This window comes from Hyperoodon ampullatus, assembly GCF_949752795.1.
Source record: "Hyperoodon ampullatus genome assembly, chromosome: 8".
Classification (NCBI taxonomy): Eukaryota; Metazoa; Chordata; class Mammalia; order Artiodactyla; family Ziphiidae; genus Hyperoodon; species Hyperoodon ampullatus.
This window is the reverse complement of record NC_136921.1, coordinates 35,634,240-35,657,512: the sequence shown is the minus strand read 5'-3', so window position 1 is coordinate 35,657,512 and position 23,273 is coordinate 35,634,240. Positions and strand designations below refer to the sequence as shown.

The 23,273-nt window shown below is 36.9% G+C and overlaps 1 protein-coding gene across 1 annotated transcript in view; it reads right to left on the bottom strand.

The window, feature by feature from the left end:
* The window catches only part of ORC2 (origin recognition complex subunit 2), a 46,848-nt gene that overhangs the window by 20,833 nt on the left and 2,742 nt on the right, over window positions 1-23,273 (bottom strand). Inside the window, exons 4-9 of the mRNA XM_079710754.1 lie at window positions 12,525-12,614; window positions 8,162-8,254; window positions 7,231-7,262; window positions 4,759-4,822; window positions 2,155-2,348; window positions 1,062-1,160 (exon numbers count right to left, since the gene is read on the bottom strand). Of these exons, the coding sequence (XP_079566880.1) occupies window positions 1,062-1,160; window positions 2,155-2,348; window positions 4,759-4,822; window positions 7,231-7,262; window positions 8,162-8,254; window positions 12,525-12,614 (572 nt within the window). The remainder of the gene's footprint in view (window positions 1-1,061; window positions 1,161-2,154; window positions 2,349-4,758; window positions 4,823-7,230; window positions 7,263-8,161; window positions 8,255-12,524; window positions 12,615-23,273) is intronic.

Below are 23,273 nucleotides of genomic sequence, written 5' to 3'. Positions count from 1 at the left end.
ACCAGTGTGAGGTTCAATGAATATGTGGGTTAAATTGATAACAGAGATTAATGGTATATGGATATCAAAGAAACTATGACCGTGCACAGGGAACTATATTCAAAATCCTGTGATACATATATACAATGGAATATTACTCAGCCATAAAAAGGAACGAAACTGAGTTATTTGTCGTGAGGTGGATGGACCTAGAGACTGTCATACAGAATGAAGTAAGTCAGAAAGAGGAAAACAAATACCGTATGCTAATACATATATATGGAATCTAAAAAAAAAAGAAAATGGTCAGAAGAACCTAGGGGCAAGACAGGAATAAAGATGCAGACCTACTAGAGAATGGACTTGAGGATACAGGAAGGGGAAGGGTAAGCTGGGACAAAGTGAGACAGTGGCATGGACATATATACACTACCAAACGTAAAACAGATAGCTAGTGGGAAGCAGCCACATAGCACAGGGAGATCAGCTCGGTGCTTTGTGAACACCTAGAGGGGTGGGACAGGGAGGGTGGGAGGGAGGGAGATGCAAGAGGGAAGAGATATGGGGACATATGTATATGTATAACTGATTCACTTTGTTATAAAGCAGAAATTGACACACCATTGTAAAGCAATTATACTCTAATAAAGATGTTAAAAAAAGAAAATCCTGTGATAAACCATAATGGAAAAGAATATGAAAAAAATATATATACAGGTATAACTGAATCACTTTGCTGTACAGTAGAAATTAATACAACATTGTAAATCAACTATACTTCAATAAATTAAAAAAAGAAACTATGACCCTGATGATTATTGTAGATCCTGAAGAAACGATAAATAAGAGAAAAATATGTAATTATATATGTATAATTAGAGTCTGTCAAACAATTCTAATCCAGTGAACCAGTTACCATTTACATAATAAAATATGCAATAGTGATGTCACACTAATTTGTGTTTCATTTGATCAGCATAGTATTCTGCTATGTACACTTATTCTTCAGATTTGCTGCTTATGTACTATATTTTTCAGCTCACAATAAGAACAATTTACAAGTAACACTCCTTGCAACATACCTGATCCAGTTTAGCCCTCTTTAGTTTCTGCAGTGTTCTATCAGAGGTTAAAACTTTTGAACTGCTGTGGGCTTCAAAATATTCTTCTACTAAGTCACTCTGAAAGTGGACAAAGCAAAGTGAGTTCTTAGTTTCAGATATTTGTTTTATATGAGGACTAGACAGTAAAATTAGCATAAACAGGATATGTGAAATTCTTTACTTGGCAGTCAGTATTTTCTTTTTGAAGCAACAACACAGACTAAGGACCAAGCAAATTTAATTCCAGTAATAAAACTGAGTAACTCTTAGGATCATAAAAGTTGAAGAAAATGACTAGATTGAAGTAGTTGGCCCAAAAACGATTCCTAAATTCCAACATATAATTCCCATTTAGACTGGAAAAAAAAAAAAGGGGGTTTACACGTCAGGACCTTTGTTTTGCCTCACACACTCCTAGCAAATCCTTTAATTAGTACAGTTGAAGGACTGTGGAAATGAGAAAGACATCAACAGCAAGGTAAAAAAAGACTTGCCTACTATTCCAGTAAAATGACTCACCACGTGGTCTACTGATTTGGGGCAGGACTGAGCTCCGTGGTGGTAAGGAAGGAATGGAAAGTCATTCAAGCAGGAGGCTTCCTAGTCTGCTCTGAGTCTTTACAGAGCACGCTGGGATAATCAGCCTTTTCTCAGGCCATAATATGTGCAGTGTTCTCCAAACAACGCAACATGGGTCCATAGTCACATCATTTATTACTTACACTGACTTTACATCAGCAATGTTACAAAAATGAAACTATATAAAAAGGTATAGACTGAGAAGTCTTGCCTCCAATTATCCAATTAATATTTATTTAAAAGCTCTTTTTAATTCAACTGAATTGTCACCTTTAGCATATACTATGGTACTGATACATGAATATGGATACAGAGAGGCCAGGATACGAAGTCCAGAAATAGACACAAATATATGTGGGAATTTATGTGAAAGGCTGAGAAAATGTAGAAAAGTGAAGAAAAAAAATTATGTTCATCCTCCCATTTGGATCTCTTAGGTAGCTTATCTTTGAGATATTACTGATTTTTCTTTAAAGTCTCTCTCTTCACTTACTGTTTTATCTCTTTTCATTTTCTTAGAAGGCGTTTCTTTGCAAACAGGAGCCGAAACTACTCTATTCTGAGCTTGAATCTGTTCGCTCAATGTGACTTCATTAGTGTCCTCTTCATGTTCCTGTGCAACCCCTTCGTCGTCCTCCGAGTTGGAAGCAGAATATTCACTTTCACTGTCAGAATGAAACTTTGGAACTGTGTGGGGAGGAAGCAATTGGGAAAATTGGACAGTTTGACAAGAGAGGCATTGTGGGGTATTAGGAAGAGTGTGGGCTTTGAAGTAAGAGATTGTGACTTCTGGTTTTGTCATTACTTGCTGATGATTTCACCAGAGCTAGTTATGTAAGTTTTCTGAGCACCAGTTTCCTCACTTATCAAATGAGGCTACCAGTGCCTAATTTAATAAAGCATTGTGAAGATTACATTGAAATGCATGTAAAGCAACTAACAATGCCTAACACATAGGAAATGTGGCAGAAATTGTCAGTCGTACCTAATACCATTCTCTTTCCTTCTTCCTTGCTAATAGAATTCATTGTAAAATGTGGCAATATGCTCCACCCTAAGGGAAAAATAATCACAGTAATTAATTGTCTTTTCCTTCGCCAGATACGTGCTCTCTCAGCCTCCTTTGCAACTAGAGTTGGCTACGTAAACCTTTAACCGATGAAACTTGAGGGGAAATTTGCTGGAAGCTTCTGGGAAAGATTTTCCTCACTTATAGAAGGAAAGCCCCTTACTTATACCCATAGCTTAAAGCTATGGAAGCCATTTTGCAATATAAAATATCAAAACTAAAGAAAAATGCCAGCGGCAAAGCGAAAAGACAGGAAGAACCTGTATCCTTCATGACACTGTTAAGTCACTACATCAACCGTGAACTGTGTATCCCTAGACTTCTTATGATGTGAGATACTTCAGTGTCCATGGCTTAAGCCACTGTTATAGAATTTTCCATTGCTGCCTACTGAAAATGCCATCCTAACTGAGAGAGCACTCAATACATGACAGCTACCACTTTAAGTACTACTAATACAGACGCACAATCCGTCTCAGGGTAGATGTAAGAATTATATTTTTAAACCGTAGCCACCCCCACCACTCTCCAGAAATAATAAAGCTAGTTTTATAATCATAAAGGATAAAACTTACACTCAACAAAATAAGTATAAAACTATCATAAAAGGTTAACTTCCAAAATATGAATGAAATAATTTTAAGCAAATCACTCTTTATTTTGAAGAGCGTATTTCAGGATATCCAGAGTCAGCAAATAACAAATATAGATACTGAAAAAGAAAAAAAAAAGGCTTGATTTTGTGGGCATACATAGCTTAGCAGACTCAGATTTGCACTGATTGCTGCCCATGGTAGATGCAAGGGTTAGAAGTGGTAGGAGGTACCAGACAATGTCTTTACCCTATTTACATGAATACATCACACATGTTGATATATTTGTTTGGTGGTGATTGAGAAGGAGAAGGAAGTTCACCTTCTCTCTAAAAAGGATTCTTCTGTGGGGTAAGGAGGAAACTTAAGATGTGGGATGTATTTGACATAAAATAATAATAATCAATTGCATATATCATCTTTTATTGCTTCAGATATCCAATAATTTAGTGTTATAATTTTTATGTTGATTAAAAATGTATTATTAACTCTATACCTTGAAAAAAGAAGGGCTACAGGGCATAGATTTAACAATGTTAGCTAATATTATTATCAAGGGGTCAATCCCAAGAAAGGAGTTGACATCTTTCAGAAATATAAAGGTCAAAAAGTCATTTGCCCCAGAATTAAATATTTAAACCCCAAACCAGAGAGCTCCCTGGCAGTCCAGTGTTTAGGACTCAGCGCTTTCGCTGCCGTGGACCGGGTTCAACCCTGGGCTGGGGAACTAAGATCCCGTGAGCCATGTGGTGTGGCCAAAAAAACCCCCCAAAACATAAAAAAAACCCAAAACCATTTTTAATTTCCCCAAAGGTGGGAACCATGTCTGTTTACTTGGCTTTGTATACTATTCAGTACAACTGTAAGTAAATATTTAAAATTGTTTCAATATATTGATAAAACTTCTAAATAAATCAATAGAACTATTTCTAAAACTGTCTCAGACAAATAAACTAAAAGGCATGTTACTTTATTGAAGAATTTTAACTAACCTCAATATCCACTGACTATAATGTAGACATAGTGCTAAGTGTTATGAGTTAAAATATAAGATATAGTCCTTGCCCTTAAGGAATCTACAGCTTAATTGAAGACATGAACATATCCTTTCTTTCATGAAAAGAAATAGCAATAAGTAGTTATAATAATAAAAGGTAATAATAGCCAACACCCGTTAAGCACATACCAAGGTCAAGCACTACGCTAAGCACTTTGACATCCTTTATTTCAATTAATCTCAAAATAACTCTGAGGCTGGTACCATTATTATCCCTATTTCGCAAATGAAAAAAATTGAGGCATAGAGAGGTCCCTGTAAGTGGCAGCCCAAAGATAAAAAGTAAGCATTCTAAGACTAGAACCTGTATATTTAACGATTATTGCCTCGTTTAGATGCTTCTTTTTATAAAAACTCAGTGTAAAAAGAAATACACACCTATTAGTCTTTTCCTTAGCCCACGAGGAGGTGCTGTTGACAGAAATTCACTTTTATCATTGTTCTGTTTAAAAATAAAAAAGCAATATAGTTTAAATAGTCAAATAATAATGATGACATAACTGTCATACAGAGTGAAGTAAGTCAGAAAGAGAAAGACAAATACCGTATGCTAACACATATATATGGAATCGAAGAAAAAAAAATGTCATGAAGAACCCAGGGGTAAGACAGGAATAAAGACACAGACCTACTAGAGAATGGACTTGAGGATATGGGGAGGGGGAAGGGTAAGCTGTGACAAAGTGAGAGAGTGGCATGGACATATATACACTACCAAACGTGAAATAGATAGCTAGTGGGAAGAAGCCGCATAGCACAGGGAGATCAGCTCGGTGCTTTGTGACCACCTAGAGGGGTGGGATAGGGAGGGTGGGAGGGAGGGAGACTCGAGGGGGAAGGGATATGGGAACATATGTGTGTGTGTGTGACTGATTCACTTTGTTATGAAGCAGAAACTAGCACACCATTGTAAAGCAATTACACTCCAATAAAGATGTAAAAAAAATAATAATAATGATGACATGAAAATTAATGATGTCTCTGAGTGAAAGAAAGGCTAGAAAAGAAGAAAAATATTTTGTTTTCAATAGACATTAGAACCAGATGAGCTCTTTCCTAGACCTGGAAGACAACAATATATGAATTTGTTGCGGGGGGAGAGTATGACAACAATAACGATACAACGAATTCCGAAGGATTCCTAGAGTGGTTCTAGAAGTTGTAGTCCAGACACCTGCAAAGGATGCACTTCTATTATTATGTAAAGAAAAAGCTTATCAGCCTTTGAATTATTCTTCACCCATCAGATTAGCAGAATATTTTTTCTAAAAAAAGGTAATACTGTCCAGAGATGATGAGTAAGCAAGGATATGGGACTCCTATACTTAACTGCAGTGGGCCTTTGCATGTACGAGAAATTTACTGGTGTTAAAGTAGTCTGTGAGAAGGAGAGAAAAAAGATTTCTACTTTTTACTTCTGTATTTTTAATTTTTTAAACATTTTACAGAAGTGTAACGCACGTTTTTCTTTTCCTTACAGAATACTTTAACACCATTCAATTTCTAGCACAATAAAATGCCTACTGGTGTATACATAACAGTACTGATAAAAAGATAAAGTACCCTGTGTTTTTTTGGCAACATGAAAATATGACAAAAAATTTAAGTCTGTTATCTTGTGATAAGTTGTTGGTGCTAGTTACAAATATTATAACTAAATTTTTATTTGGGATATTAAGAATACTATTATAATAGGTGATCTGATCACCTACTGGGTTTATAAAGTATATCACAGTATATTTCAAACTTCTTCGGTCCAGATCCTTACAATTTTTTTTAACGTTTTGCCACCTTGATCCAGTACACATGTGCATATATAACTTGACCAAATTATAATTAAATAATACTTATAAAATAGAAATTTTCTAATTTATTCTATTTCATTTTTTTAAACTGTAGATCATGCCCTACTAAACTGATTTCAAGACTGAGAGTTGAGACAACCTATATCCATATAGCTTAATTATCAGGTCTGAGAATATTTGTGTCAAAACAACCATTTCAGAAAATTCTTGCTCAAAAAGATAAGGCTATAAACTATTAAATAACTTCACTGTTTGCTACAGAAATTTCTGCAAACTAATTTATCTTGACAGTTTGCTCATTTGGGCAACGTATTTTCCCATCAGGACAACAGACTACTTACCAGGGCAAACAGCTAGCTTATCAAACATTGGTCTACTTATCAAAACTCAATTCAAGACCCTCTCCTCACTGTGTCCACTACTCCTAAAATACTATGCCATGAATTCTGTCTAATACAGATCAGTTCCCCATCTTGATAGATGTGCCTTAAACCCCTCGAGTCCAGATCCCCAAGCCCTATACATATTCTCTCCTGAACTCCCCCTTATAAGACAGTGCACTAAGACTCGCAGACTGATGTTCTCTTTTATTGTGGTATGTAAATATAATACCACTGATTAACAGGTTTTCTGATGGTCTCTTAGGGAATCAACAAGATCCACTAATGTGTTGTGATCCACAACTTGAAAAAGAATGCCAGAAGACCCAACACAGCCAAAAGTAAACAAATTAAATTAAATTAAAAACAAACAAACAAACAAACAAAACACCCAGGGATAGTTCTGACACAGAAAAGGCACAACAGGTGGGTCCAGAAGACCTAGCTTCATTTTCCAGCTTTTCTCCTTCCTAGTTTGGTGAACTCAGACAAGTCACTTCACCTCTCTGAGCCTCAGATTCTTTATCTGTAAGTTAGGTATTTAATTGGCAAATACCTATAAATGATAAAAGTATTATCTAAATTAAGAGATGAAATGGATATTTTTCATCATGTCTTAACTTTGTAACACTAAGGGTTTTCCTTGTTTTTACTCAATTGCTTACCTTCAACTGAACTTCGTCTGAAGCAGAATGCCCTAAAGAATGAAACAAAAAGCCATTACTTACTACAAATACTTCATTTTCCATAATAGCCTAGTTTCATTAAAAGCAAAGGTGCAGGTTCTACCCAGAAGCCACTACATATTATTGAATTCTCAATTATTTGCATCTCCACTAGAGGCTGAACTGTCACTATTAATTTTATGATTTCTCCCATTAATGACATTTCTTTAGCACTCATGTAACAAGAAAAAATGGAGTCCTTTTCATTGTTCAATATTTTAAAAGTACACTATTTAATCTAGTTAGAATGGGTCATTCAAAAACAACTGCTCCACAATTCTCCAAACTGTAAGACGTCCAGGGCTTCCCTGGTGGCGCAGTGGTTGGGAGTCTGCCTGCCGATGCAGGGGACACGGGTTCGTGCCCTGGTCCGGGAAGATCCCACATGCCGCGGAGCGGCTGGGCCCGTGAGCTGTGGCCGCCGAGCCTGCACGTCCAGAGCCTGTGCTCCGCAACGGGAGAGGCCACAACAGTGAGAGGCCCGCGTACCGCAAAAAAAAAAAAAAAAAAAAAAAAAAAAAAAGACTTCCAAATCCCCAAAACCTTATTTCAAATAGTATTTGCCAAAGCAAATCTTCCACGAACATTTGGCTAACTCAAGCAAATGACAACAGGATTTAAGACTGTTTCTAGTTGCCCCTGTCAATCTGTACAACTTCAACCTACACAGATCTTTTCCCCTTTTATTGATAGCTAAATACGGGTATACTAAAGCACACAGGTTGGGGTATTAACTGCATTTACTGAATGAATTTCCAGAACAGAAAAGAAGAAAATATATAAAACTGCACTTAGACAAGAAAGAAAAGTAACACTATAACTTTGAAGCAACTATGAAAACTCTCTTTAAAGAAGTGAAGTAAAATCTTACCCTTGCTACATTGAGGAATGTCTATGGTAATTTCAGGATCACTCTTCAAATTGGATGAAACACTTTTTCCTGGTGTATTTGCTAGTTCTGAAGCTGTAAACAGACAAAAGAAATATATTAAAAAAAACTTTTAATGGACAACAGTAGATTAAGAGGGGAAATAGCCTTATTTCACTTACATAAATTAAAAAAAAAGAAACCTGCTGTTACTAATATCAGAAAGATAAATAAACCTAGCCATATTAAGAGTACTACTGCTTTCACCTTTACTCACTGTCTTCCAAGTCTTCCTTCAGTTATCCACAAGTCTCGCAAAAAAATACAAATAAAGAGCTAACTTTGACCTTGCTGGTTTCTCCAATTATCACACACTCTCCCTCTCTTCTCCATTGACAGGTTTATACTCCTTCCATTTCTTTACCATATATATTTGAGGCACATCTTTGCTAACACTTAAGAAAGAATGGCCAGAAAGTGGGATCTAAAATCAACTGAAAACTGTGTATATTTAAAATTATACTTTTAAAGCTCTTAAGTCTCCCATAAAATGTGGTTTATTACTCTTAAGTCTCCCATAAAATGTGGTTTATTACTTGTGTCTAAAACTCTAACACATATTAATAATGTATAAAATATGATATAGCACTGAACAGATGACATTTCTTTTTTTATTAATATTTATTTATTCATTTATTTGGCTGTGCCGGGTCTTAGTTGTGGCATGGGGGATCTTTAGCTGCGGCATGCGAACTCTTAGTTGCGGCATGCACATGGGATCTAGTTCCCTGACCAGGAATTGAACCCAGGCCCCCTGCATTGGGAGCGTGGAGTCTTAGCCACTGGACAGGGAAGTCCCAGATGGCACTTCTTCAACTGAGCATCAGATGAAATAGTTGGCCTCTGAATAGAAGGGGCCAGGACTTCCCTGGTGGCGCAGTGGTTAAGAATCTGCCTGCCAATGCAGGGGACATGGGTTTGAGCCCTGGTACGGGAAGATCCCACATGCCACGGAGCAACTAAGCCCATGCGCCACAACTGCTGAGCCTGTGCCCTAAAGCCTGTGAGCCACAACTACTGAGCCTGCATGCCATAACTACTGAGGCTGCATGCCATAACTACTGAAGCCCACGCACCTAGAGCCCGTGCTCCTCAAGAGAAGCTCTGCAATGAGAAGTCCGCGAACTGTAACAAAGCGTAGCCCCCGGTCGCCACAACTAGAGAAAGCCTGTGCGCAGCAACACAGACGCAACACAGACGCAACACAGCCAAAAATAAATAAATAAATAAATAATTTTTTTAAAAAGGGGCCCATTTAAAATGAAAAATACAATGTTTATCTTTAAAGATGCTCACGTTCTCACACTGTGATAGGCATATGGGAATTGAGTCTAACTGAAGGAATAGATTTACATTTCATACACTAAGAACATTGTTCACTGAGAACACTATTTAAATTCTCTTCCATCTTTTTTTTTTTAAAGAGAAAGTATAGTTGAATTTGTGTAAATTAAGCCACTTCACTGACTCAAACTCTTTTTAACCTATGTCACACAGCTTTATCCAATCTTGGAACTGACCCAAGATATTCATGACAGTCCCTACAAATGCATTGGCTTCTTCTTTTTTCTTAACCTCCTTGATCCTCTGTATCATTCATTACAGTTTTTTATATCTTTCTTTGAAATTATTCCTCCATCTGGGTTCCATGGTATTAGCCTGGTCCCTGGCTACTGTTGGTAGTTATTCCATCTCTACTTCACTGCCCTCATCCTCCTAAGCATTCTAACCTGCAAGTACCTAAAGCTCAGGCGTTAGCCTTCTCTTTACACCAGAAAAATATGCCATGTTTGGATTAAAGGCTGTTGATCCACAGGATAGGAAAAAAACCTTCACATCAACAAAAAGCCACAAAAGTACAAAGTAACTTAGCTGAGATCATTTTGGTTTTATATTGAAACATAAAAATTCTCTGCTTTTAAATAACTTTAAACTACAAAAGGAGAAAGGAAGAAAAAGGAAGAATTGAAGAGGAAAGGAAACAAGAGACAGTCATCCATGTATGGATATTAATTTCAATAATAAAAAATTGGGGCAAATATTTTATTTAATTTTCTAATTCACTTGTATTATATTTCACACAACAACTGGTCTGCAACATATTAGAAATTTTAAAATAAAACTCCTCTTTGCCTAATAACAACTTCGCATCAGGTTATTATCTGCCCCTATCTATCCAATCTAGTTTCAATTTCCTTAAATTCATCTTTCTCCAAGCTGGTCAAACTCCTTACTGTCCTTGTCCTTTCCATGTGGTAATTCTACCTTTGCTTTTTCTTTGCATTTACTTACTCATCCTGGACGTGTTCTCTGTGTTTTACAAAGCCTTCCAATCTAACTCTTGCTCTATTTCTAGCCCTATATCTTGGTTAGTCCAATTATATTTAATCATCTTTTATACTCAGAGTAATATATGATTTTCTGACAGATCATAACTTATTTTAAAAAATCAAGGCATTCTATTTTATTGATATATTTAGATGTAAACACAATTAGCAAAAATACTCAAAGAGTGACATAACTAAACACAGGTCCTAACTAAACACAGATTTTGGAAAGTATGATCAGTCTTAAACTATCCAGAACACTATCTTTTCATGACTGTATTTCTTTCAGATGTGATGACAGAAATGCCCATCATAACAATACTTAAGTTCCTCACAGCACATATAGATATGAGACATGTATCATTGCAGTTATGTGCATGTTGACTATCCACTCAGGGAACTTCTACTTGATTACTCCAGTGAGGTTCCATTTTTCTTTTCACTATTAGTTCTCCTTCTCCAATGCTTCATTGTCATTAGGGTTTCACTTTGGCCTTGGTGTCTATCTGATCTTTCCTCTAGTAATTATATTAGCATTTTCCTCTGGTGTCCCAGAGATCCTACACAGAATTCAGTCATTTTTACAGATCAAAATTTTTTAATTTCTTTTTTTAAATTAATTTATTTTTTACTGAAGTATAGTTGATTTAAAGCATTGTGTTAGTTCCAGGTGTACAGCAAAGTGATTCCGTTTTTTTCAGATTCTTTTCCCATATAGGTTATTACAAAATATCAAGTATAGTTCCCTGTGCTATACAGTAAGTAGGTCCTTGCTGTTTATCTATTTTCTATATAGTAGTGTGTATCTGTTAATCCCAGACTCCTAATTTAAACCTCCTCCCACTTTCCCCTTTGGTAACCATAAGTGTGTTTTCTAGGTCTGTGAGTCTATTTCTGTTTTGTAAATAAGTTCATTTGTATCAAAAACTTTTTAGATTTCTTTATGTAGATAATAAACTCTAAGAAACACATCAATTAGTGTAAATTATTGTATGTACCATGTTAGGTTCAAAATTAATGATGCATATAATATTATATCTCTCAGAAAAACTGAATTTTGCAAATGCTTAAATTGTATTATGTTCAGAAACACAGGTCTTATAATTACTTCTTATATGTCCCTCGTCAGTGTCAACACTCAAAAAGTGTGACATTCATTTGACTTTGAATGTTTAAATGATCACTGACTATAATGACTGCATAAAAATACACCACTTAAGACACATATGTAGATGTTCTATAATTATAGATTATAAGTCCTCTTATACAATGACTACATTTTGCCAGGTAGTTAATTATTATTCCCTTGCTCTTAACTTTTTGGTATTCCCAAACTTCCATAAACTTATGGACCTCCTTAATTTTAAAGTGCTTTCACATGTTATTTCCTTTCCTCAAAGCTTTCAAAACTGATGATCCCTCATGCCGCAGGATCCAAGAATAGTGCCACCTGAATTTTTAAAAAGAATTAAATTGCCAGTTTAATTTTAATGCTATATATAATTTACTTAAGTCTAGTTCTCTGAAAATCAGTAATTCACGTGTAATTAGTATAAGTGGTAACCTGGGTAAGAAAAATGTTAGATCAGCCCATTCCTAACAATTTTACATAAATAATTTTCTATAATACGAACTCTTTTCTTCTACATACAGTGTAAAACTCTTATTCAATAAATTCAGAATATCTCTGTGTGACTTAAGTCACTCGTTTACGTAACAAAAATTTGTTAAGAGCCTATGCTAGATGTTGTGGGAAGGACTCTTAAGACAGAGTCTCTACTATAACCTTCGAAACTAGCTGAGAACAGAAGACATCTGAACATGAAAAAAACTATTGACTTTAAGTATGCTTGAAAATAAAATAACATCCCTCATTCATTCTTTTAGTGAATGCAGTGGGGTGATAACAGTGGGAAATGTGGTTAAATACACCTTAGAAAAGGTGAATAGTGATTACAGAAGTCAGAAAAGCAACATACCTAATTTAGCCATCTTTTCAGGGTGTTTTCTATTCTGAAAAGAATAAACTTTATTCCCACCATGTGTAGCAGAGCCATTTTTCAAGGATTCTGAAAGAAAAATGCAACATACATTTAGGAAAAATGGGTGAGGTTAATTAACAGGAAAAAAAAAAAAGACAGAATTTTAATAAAAACTTAGGATTTGTACCCCTCACTGTCTTGCACAAATGTTTAACAATACATATTTATAAATAAGATATTAAAAATACACAGAAACTATGATACTGTTTACATAAATTTTAAAACACAGAAAACATGTTATTCACAGATACACAACAATATATAAACAAACACAACAACAATAAAAAGCCCACTAAAAAACACTCCAGACTAGAGGGATATGCATTCAATTCATGATAGAAGTTGCCCCTGAGGAGGGAGGACAAAAGGGACTTTATTAGTTATGCTTCTTTCTTTTTTTTTAAATAAATTTATTTATTTCATTTATTTTATTTTTGGCTGCGTTGGGTCTTCATTGCTGCATGCAGGCTTTCTCTAGTTGTGGCGAGCGGGGGCTACTCTTCGTTGTGGTGCGCGGGCTTCTCATTGCAGTGGCTTTTCTTGTTGCGGAGCATGTGCTCTAGGAGCGCGGGCTCACTATTTGTGGCTCGTGGGCTCCAGAGCACAGGCTCAGTAGTTGTGGCGCATGGGCTTAGTTGCTTCACGGCATGTGGGATCTTCCCGGACCAGGGCTCGAACCCATGTCCCCTGCATTGGCAGGCGGATTCTTAACCACTGCACAACCAGGGAAGCCCTGAGGTTGAGATTTAAACAGTTGTTATATGATAGAAGTTCTCTTACTCTCAACTAAGACCCTGACTTAATTTCATTCTTTAATTCTCCCTTTAAGTAACAACTGCTACCTACAACATACCGGACACTCATGGCTAGTAGTCTACTTGCTATCACAGTGATTCTCAAAATGTAGTCTGTTACGGAGTGGCGGGTAGGGTGTCTCTGAGGCCCCTGAGGCTGAAACTGTTTCATAGTAACACTAAGACAAGATCTGACTTTCTGACCCTCAATCATGAGTGTATGTTGAGGTAATCCAGAAACTACATGATGTGTGGTGATGTCACCACCCTGTCAGCTAAGGGAATGCATGAAAAGATGTGAAAATCCAGCTGTTTTCTATTAAGTCAAACATTAAAGAGATTTGCAAAAATATAAAACTATGCCCTCTTCAATAATTTTTTTTTTTTTTTTTTTTTTTTTTTTTTTTGTGGTATGCGGGCCTCTCACTGTTGTGGCCTCTCCCGTTGCGGAGCACAGGCTCCGGATGCGCAGGCTCAGCAGCCATGGCTCACGGGCCCAGCCGCTCCGCGGCATATGGGATCCTCCCAGACCGGGGCACGAACCCGTATCCCCTGCATCGGCAGGCGGACTCTCAACCACTGCGCCACCAGGGAGGCCCTCTTCAATAATTTTTTGAAATAGATATTTTTCATCAAAATACATGTAATTTATGTTAACATGTAATGGGTTTATTATTGTGCCAACCTTTTTCTTTTAATTTTTTTGGCTGCACTGGGTCTTCATTGCTGCCAGCGGGCTTTCTGTAGTTGCGGTGAGCAGAGGCTACTCTTCGCTGTGGTGCGCAGTTTTCTCATTGTGGTGGCTTCTCTTTGTAGCAGAGCATGGGCTCTAGGCATGTGGGCTTCAGCAGTTGCAGCACGTGGGTCCAGTAGTTGGGGCACACAGGCCCTAGAGCGTGTGGGCTTCAGTAGTTGTGGCACGCAGGCTCAGTAGTTGTGGCTTGTGGGCTCTAGAGCACAGGCTCAGCAGTTATGACGCACGGGCTTAGTTAACCCGTGGCATGTGGGATCTTCCCAGAAGAGGGATCAAACCCGCGTCCCCTGCACTGGCAGGCAGATTCTTAACCACTGTGATGCCAGGAAGTCCCCAAACCTTTAATGAGTTTATTAAAGTGCCAAACTTTTCTGAAGTCAGTGTTTGCTCCCTTTATTGCTTAAGAGTTCCCATTGGTGTGTATATGCACGAACACTTGGTATTACCTAAACTCCTTATTCTTTGCCAATCTAGTGGGTACAAAATGAATCTCATGGGGAAAGGCATTTTAATTTTCTTTCCCTAGTCACTAATGAAGCCTAACACCATTTTAAGGGTTTCTTATTTCCAAAGAAGAAATATGTTCTCTATCCTGTGTCTTGTCTTTTCACTTCTTGATAATGTCATTTGATGAAGAGAAGTACTGGATTTTTAAAAAATGGACTTTATTTTTTAGAGCAGTTTTAGGTTCACAACCAACTCAAGTGGAAGGTACAGAGATTTCCCATGTATCTCCTGCCCTACATATCCACAGCCTCCCCCCATTATCAGTATCTCACACCAAATGGTACATTCGTAAAAAAACAAACAAAATGAATAAATAATTAAAATTAAAAAACAAAAACAAAAAAAACAGAGTGGTACATTTGTTAGAATCGATGAACCTCTGTTGACACTTCATTATCACCCAGAGTCCATAGTTTACATTACGGTTTACTCTTGCTGTTGTACATTCTATAGGTTTTGACAGAAGTATGATGACATGTATCCATCATTATAGTATCATACAGAATGGATTCACTGCCTTAAAAATTCTCTGTACTCCATCTATTCATCCCTTCCTTATCCCTGACCCTTGGCAACCAATGTCTTCTTTTACTGTCTGTATAGTTTTGCCTTTTCCAGAATGTCAACAGAGTTGGAATCATACAGTATGTAGCCTTTTCAGATTGACTTCTTTCATTTAGCAATATGCATTTAAGGTACCTCCATGTCTTTTCATAGATTGACAACGTATTATTTTTTTTTAGCATTGAATAATATCCCACTGCATGGATGCATCAGTTTATTTATCCTTGGTTGACTTCTTGGTTGCTTCTAAGCCTTGGCAATTATGAACAAAGCTGCTACAAACATCTGTGTGTGCAGGTTTTTGGGTGGACAAAAGATTTCAACTCATTTGAGAAAATATGAAGGAACACAATTGCTAGGTCACATGGTAAGAATATGTTTAGTTTGTAATAAACTGCCAAACTGTCTTCCAAGGAGCTGTACCATTTTGCATTCCAACTAGTAGTAAATGGGTCCCTGTTGCTCCACATTTCTGCCAGCATTTGGTGTTGTCAATATTTTGGATTTTGGCCATTCTTTTTTTTTTTTTAAGATTTTTTTTTCATGTGGACCATTTTTTTTAGTCTTTATTTAATTTGTTACAATATTGCTTCTGTTTTCTGTTTTGGTTTTCTGGCTGTGAGCCATGTGGGATCTTAGCTCCCCGACCAGGGATCGAACCTGTACCCCCCACATTGGAAGGTGAAGTCTTAGCCACTAGACCACCAGGGAAGTCCTGGATTTTGGCCATTCTAACAGAGGTGTAGTGGTATCCTACTGTTGTCTGAATTTGCAATTCCTTAATGACATATAATGTTGAACATCTTTTCATATGCTTATCTGCCATCTGGGTATCTTTGGTGAAATGTCCAGGTCCTTTGCCCATTTTTTAATCAGGTTGTTCATTTTCTTATTGTTGAGTTCTAAGAGCTCTTTGTATATTTTGGGTAACAGTTCTTTAATAGATATGTCTTTTGCTATATTTTCTCCTAGCTGTGGTTTGTCTTTGAGAAGTTCTCAATTTTAATTAATTTGTCAATCTTTTCTTTTGATTACACATTTTTAAAGAAATTCTTCTATAATTAAGACCAAAGCCATATTCTCTTATATTTTCTTGTAAAAGCATTTATAATTTGCTTTTCATGTGTAAATCTTTAATTAAGGTAATTAAGTTATGATGGCAGTTAGGAATCCAATTTCTTTTTTTTCTTTTTTTTTTTTTGCAGTATGCGGGCCTCTCACTGTTGTGGCCTCTCCCATTGTGGAGCACAGGCTCCGGACGTGCAGGCTCAGTTACCATGGCTCACGGGCCTAGCCGCTCCGCGGTATGTGGGATCTTCATGGACCGGGGCACGAACCCGTGTCCCCTGCATCGGCAGGTGGACTCTCAACCACTGCGCCACCAGGGAAGCCCCCAATTTCTTTTTTCATAAGGATACTCAATTGTTCCAACACCATTTATTGACCAGTTCATCCTTAGCCTAGTGATCTCCAATGCTACCTCTATCATATATCTATAATATGCACATATGGATAAGTCTGTTTATGGAGAACTTGTTACTGTAATTATGTAAATTAAATGTTTGGCACACAGACAAAATATGAATAAAAAATAAAAGTAGTTTCTATGTAAACTAAAGTAAATGCTTTAGAAAGACTTGATAAAAGTTATTAACTAAAACAACTGATTTCAAATTAGGTATGGATGAGAAACCATAAAAGATTTAAGAAAAAAATTGAAAAACATAAAAGCACACTATGTTCAGACTGCATCAAAAGTGTCTTTAAATGATCAATCTAATGGAAGGAAATAAAACTTGAAATCCTAGATAATACATTATGGATATGCTATCTAAAAAAACCCAAAACCAAAACCGAAAGGTGCTGCTGTTCTTCAACCAGCTGACTGGCAAATTTATATTTAAAGAAAAGACAATTATACATAAATATCTACATATGTTTATATGTAAAACAAAATGTGTAGAGTATATAATTATTTTTATGATTTCCTTGTTCTGATATTTTGATAAATTGACCAATTAACAATGGCTCTAATCACACTGGCCAACAGGGATTTAGTATAATATATAAATAAAACTTTTTAAGTTTTAAAATTACTCAAAATAGACAATACCAAAGTAACTATGAACATACAATTCACAGAAGTTAAAATGGCTAATAAAGAAAAAATGTTTAATGCTGATGAGGGATCTTAATACTAGTTGATACAATCTTCCTAGAAAGTAATTTAGCAATATGTAAGCCTTATAAAGTTCATATACTTTTTTTTAAATTAAGTTCATATACTTTCACCAGTAATTCTATTTGAGGAATCTCTGATAAAAAAAATAAGACATCTGAACAAAGATTTATGTTCAAGGGTAATCACTACTGCATTAGTTATAATAATAAAAACTTAGAAATAATTCAGAAGTCTAACAGGGGAAACTATGTATTATTTATAGGTTAGAATATATTATTATTCAGTTATTAGAGGTTTTTTTTGTTCAGAGAATAATCTCTAAGAATTTAACAATATGTTAAATTTAGAAAGAAATAACACTACTACTTCACATGCATTGGGATGGCTATTATTAAAAAAAAAACAACAACAGAAAACAACATGTGTTGGTGAGAATGTGAAGAAACTGGAACCCTTGTGCATTGTTGGTGGAAATGCAAAATGATGTAGTTGCTATGGAAAACAGTATGGTGGTTCCTCAAAAAAATTAAAAATAGAATTACCATATGATCCAGCAATTCCACTTCTGGGAATATTCCCAAAAGAATTCAAATCAAGATCTCACAGAGATATTTGTACACCCATGTTCCTAGTAGCATTATTACATTGTACAGCAAAGTGAATCAGCTATACATATACATATAGCCCCTCTTTTTTGGATTTCCTTCCCATTTAGGTCACCACAGAGCACTGAGTAGAGTTCCATCTGCTATACAGTATGCTCTCATTAGTTATCTATTTTATACATAGTATCAATAGTGTATATATGTCAATCTCAATCTCCCAATTCATCCCATCCCCCCCACTTTCCCCCTTGGTATCCATGTTTGTTCTCTATATCTGTGTCTCTATTTCTGCTTTGCAAATAAGATCATCCTAGTAGCATTATTCACAATAGCCAAAAGGCTGAAGCAAGCCAAATGTCCATCACCCAATAAATAGATAAACAAAATGTAGTATATACATACAATGCAATATTACTCAGCCTTGAAGAGGAAGGAAACTCAAAAAAAAAAAAAAAAGGAAGGAAACTGACACTTGCTAAACATGTATGAACCTTGAGGACATTATGCTAAGTGAAATAAGGCAAACACAAAAAGACAAATAGTGTACAATTCCACTTATATGAGGTACCTAGAGTAGTCAAATTCATAGAGTCAAAGGAAGTAGAATGGTGGCTTCCAGGGGCTGGGGGGAGGGGGGACTGGGCAGTTGTTTAATTAAGTACAGAATTTCAGTTTTGTAAGATGAAAAGAGTTCTAGAGATCGGTTGTAAAATAATGTGAATATACTTAATACTGAACTATATACTTAAAAATGGTTAAGATGGTAAATTGTATATTAATGTATATCTTACCACAATATTTTTTACAATTTTAAAAAATAGATTTTTAATTTAACCACAATTAAAACTCTGACATCATCCTTAAGTTCAAAAATGGAACTCTGAATAAGGCTAAATTAAAAATACTATGGATTGGGACTTTCCTGGTGGCACAGTGGTTAAGAATCCTCCTGCCAATGCAGGGGACACAGGTTCGAGCACTAGTCTGGGACGATCCCACATGCCGCAAAGCAACTAAGCCTGTGGGCCATAACTACTGAGCCTGTGCTCTAGAGCCCACGAGCCACAACTACTGAAGCCCGCACGCCTAGAGCCCGTGCTCCGTAAAAAGAGAAGCCACCGCAATGACAAGCCCGCGCACCACAAGGAAGAGTAGCCCCTGCTCGCCGCAACTAGAGAAAGCCTGCGCACAGCAATGAAGACCCAACGCAGCCATAAATAAATAAATAAATAAATAAATAAATAAATAAATAAAATTTAAAAAATACTATGGATGGACCACATATTTGTCTCAGAATTTTCTAACAGCCAACTTATAATCAATTAAAGAATTATTCTGTTCATAAAATTAAAAAACAAATCAATTGTTTAAGAGAAGCATCAATAAGGCAAATTGCTCTTGAGGACACCTGTCTGATTGTTTGGGGGAGATCTTTCAGAAAACATTCTGTTTAATGCCTGAGACCACCTAGCACCTCCATGCAATGATTTTTCACCAGAGTGGATGGATTAATAGAATATAAGAGTTATGCCAGGTATGTCAAGATATGTGTTGCTTAAAAGCAGCAGCTTATACTTCAATAGTAAGTAAAGGGATTGATTAATAAAGTATTTAAAGGTCCTTGTTGAAAAGTTTTTTCCTTTTAAATATTCCTTAAGATTCTTTGTGAAATGTCTGTGTTTTAAAAGTAATGCTTATCAGGACTTCCCTGGTGTTCCAGTGGTTAAGATTCAGTGCTTCCACTGCAGGGGACACAGGTTCGATCCCTGGTTGGAGAACTAAGTAAGATGTGTGGCCAAAAAAAAAAAAAAATCCTTACTGCCTTCTGTTTGTAATTAAGGATTAGGCAGAAGCTTATTGTTCAGTATCTCAAGTAAAGTTAAGCAAGATGGTAAAAGATGTCACCTTTTCTTCCCTAAAGAAAACATTAAAAGAAAACTAAGAAAACTCTCCTTCCTACACCTTATCTGAAACACCACTCTCCACCCCTATACACATTTTCGCCAAGAAGAAAAAACAAAGCGAAACAGGAAAAGTCACGTTTGCAAGACTTAACTGTAAGTTACAGGCTCCTCTGTCGTACATGCCCATAGCCAAATAAATGAACAGCCCCATTTCCTGTACTCGAGACAAACTTACGTGTGTGCATGTTTATGCAGACAGATACACAACAAACTGTCAACAGGTCCATGTTCTTTTTTTTAAAATTAATTAATTTATTTATTTTTGGCTGCATTGGGCCTTCGTTGCTGCATGTGGGCTTTCTCTAGTTGCAGCGAGCAGGGGCTACTTCTCCTTGCAGTGAGTGGGCTTCTCACTGTTGTGGCTTCTCTTGTTGCAGAGCACAGGCTCTAGGCACGCGGGCTTCAGTCACTGTGGTTCGTGGGCTCAGTAGTTGTGGCTCGCGGGCTCTAGAGTGCAGGCTCAGTAGTTGTGGCTCGCGGGCTCTAGAGTGCAGGCTCAGTAGTTGTGGCACACGGGTTTAGTTGCTCCACGGCATGTGGGATCTTCCTGGATCGGGCTCAAACCCGTGTCCCCTGCATTAGCAGGCAGATTCTTTTTTTTTCAGTTTACTTTTTTTTTTTTGATGGAGTATAATTGCTTTACAATGTTGTGTCAGTTTCTACTGTACAACGAAGTGGATCAGCTCTATGTATACATATATCCCCTCCCTCTTGGACCTCCCTCCCACCCCCACGCCCCCAATCCCACCCATCTAGGTCATCACAGAGCACTGAGCTGAGTCCCTGTGCTATACAGCAGGTTCCCACTAACTATCTATTTTATGCGTGGTAGTGTATATATGTCAATCCTAATCTCCCAATTCATCCCACCCTCCCCTTCCCCTCTATGTCTACATGTCCGTTCTCTACGTCTGCGTCTCTATTCCTGCCCTGCAAATAGGTTCATCTGTACCATTTTTCTAGATTCCACATATATGCGTTAATATACGATATTTGTTTTTCTCTTTCTGACTTACTTCACTCTGTATGACAGACTCTATGAACTTTTAAGAGATCACAGGTTAAACAACCACAAAAACAGCTTGGCCTTATCCAGTAAAGTTGAAGATACCCATATCTTATGACCCTGAAATTCCACTACTTGGGATATATTCCAGAAAAACTAGTACATATGTATACCAGGATAGACGTATATTCATAGCAACATTGTTCCTGATAGCTAAATGGCAGGCGGATTCTTAACCACTGCGCCACCAGTTAAGTCCCAGGTCCATGTTCTTAAGGCATGCATTCTCAACAGGAATAATACTGCTCCTGATGCAACGGAAATGGCTCTTGGTGGGAGGAGGGGGAGTGTGGAAAACATCTTAGATATTGCAATGGTCTGTTGCCCTCCAAAGAATCTTAGTACATAAGAGATATACAGCATATATGTAGTATTAAATTTCATGGGTGGGGGGTGATAAGGAGAAAAAATCTAGAAAGGTTCCTTAGGCGATAATAATTTTTAAAAGCTTGAGAAATACAGCTTTAAAGCAAAGTTCCCCAACCAGTGTGCAGAAATTAAAGACATGGGTTACAGGTGTGCTGAGTATTGATCCTCTCAGGCCTCTGACGATGCAGTCAGGGCCTGCAGAGGGGGTGGGAACAGGGGTCAGAAGCCCAAGGCATTTATCCCTGGTCTGGAGCATTTTCCTCTTTTCTTTTTTCTTTCTTTTTCTTTGGCTGCACCAGGGATTGAACCTGGACCACAGCAGTAAAAGCACCAAGTCCTAACAACTGAACCGCCAGGGAAATCCCAAATTTTCCTCTTTATTTCAGTGTGCCTCCAAATATCATTTGCTGTGGATGCTGTTACAAGAAAGCACTGAGTTTCTACTACAGATACATATTACCATTACAATAAGAAACTATTTTAAAGAAAACACTTAGAAAAAATATTGTTTTCAATCTGTTCTTAGGTCTAACACAATAGTCAAGAATCCAAAGTTCTATTCAGAATATGTTCTAAGGGCTTCCCTGGTAGTGCCCGTGGTTAAGAATCCACCTGCCAATGCAGGAGACATGGGTTCGAGCCTTGGTCCAGGAAGATCCCACATGCCGCGGAGCAACTAAGCCCGTGCGCCACAACTACTGAGCCTGCGCTCTAGAGCCTGCGAGCCACAACTACTGAGCCCACATGCCACAACTACTGAAGCCCACACACCTATAGCCCATGCTCCGCAACAAGAGAAGCCACCACAATGAGAAGCCCGTGCACGGCAACAAAGAGTAGCCCCCGCTCGCCACAACTAGAGAAAGCCCGCGTGCAGCAACGAAGACCCAACACAACCATCAATCAATCAATCAATCAATCAATAATAAATAAATAATAAATAATAAATTAATAAATAATAAATAATAATTAATTAATTAATTAATTAATTAAAAAAAAAAAAAACTAACTAACTAAGAAGAATATGCCCTGCCCAGTAAGCCTACTGAGGGACAATGGTTGTTTTTTATATCATATCATTTAACACTGGGAACAAATCCAGAAGCAGTATCACTCAAGAGGTGACAAAAAGGTTGGGAGTAGTCACAGTGGCCATTTATAAGTCAAATATGAGAGAGTAAAAGACATGTACATGAGGGAGACAGGTGGCATAGAGAGAACAGAACTGATGCACAGAGATGACTTGAGGGAGACCGGGAGATATGTGAAAGCAAAGTCCCTCATTTCGTAACATGCTCCCAGCTCCAATGCCCCTAGTGCCCAACAACACTGATTTTGTTCCTTGATCTTTATTTTTTTAAGTCAACTTAAGTAGGTCTATGCTCCTTGCACCCTAATATAAATCTGTGCTCTTTGAGCCCTAAGTTAAGTAAATTATAATTCAAGACTAAGATTTTTTAAGCACTGTCTGGCAGGAATCTGGCTTAGGTGTAAAAAAACATAACACCAGCATACCTAGGTTGGAACACATTACTTCTTGGAATCTTCCTTCTAACTATTTTTGTAAAGAACATCAAGTTAATAATAAAGTGACTTGCTTTATGAAATTATTTCAAATTAGTTAAAAGTATAGATATCTTAAAAAAACAACTTTAGAGTGCTTGGTCTGTAGACTATCTTTCTAAAAATATTTAAGCACCAGACTGGTTTTTAAAAAAAAAGAACTATGTATAGATTTAAAAACGTACAGTAGAAACTCAGTGCTTCCAACCTTTCCAACTATAGAGAAAAAATCTGAAGCAATGCTCTTCTTTTTTTTTTTTTTAAATTATTTTATTTTATTTATTTATTTTTGGCTGTGTTGGATCTTCGTTGCTGGGC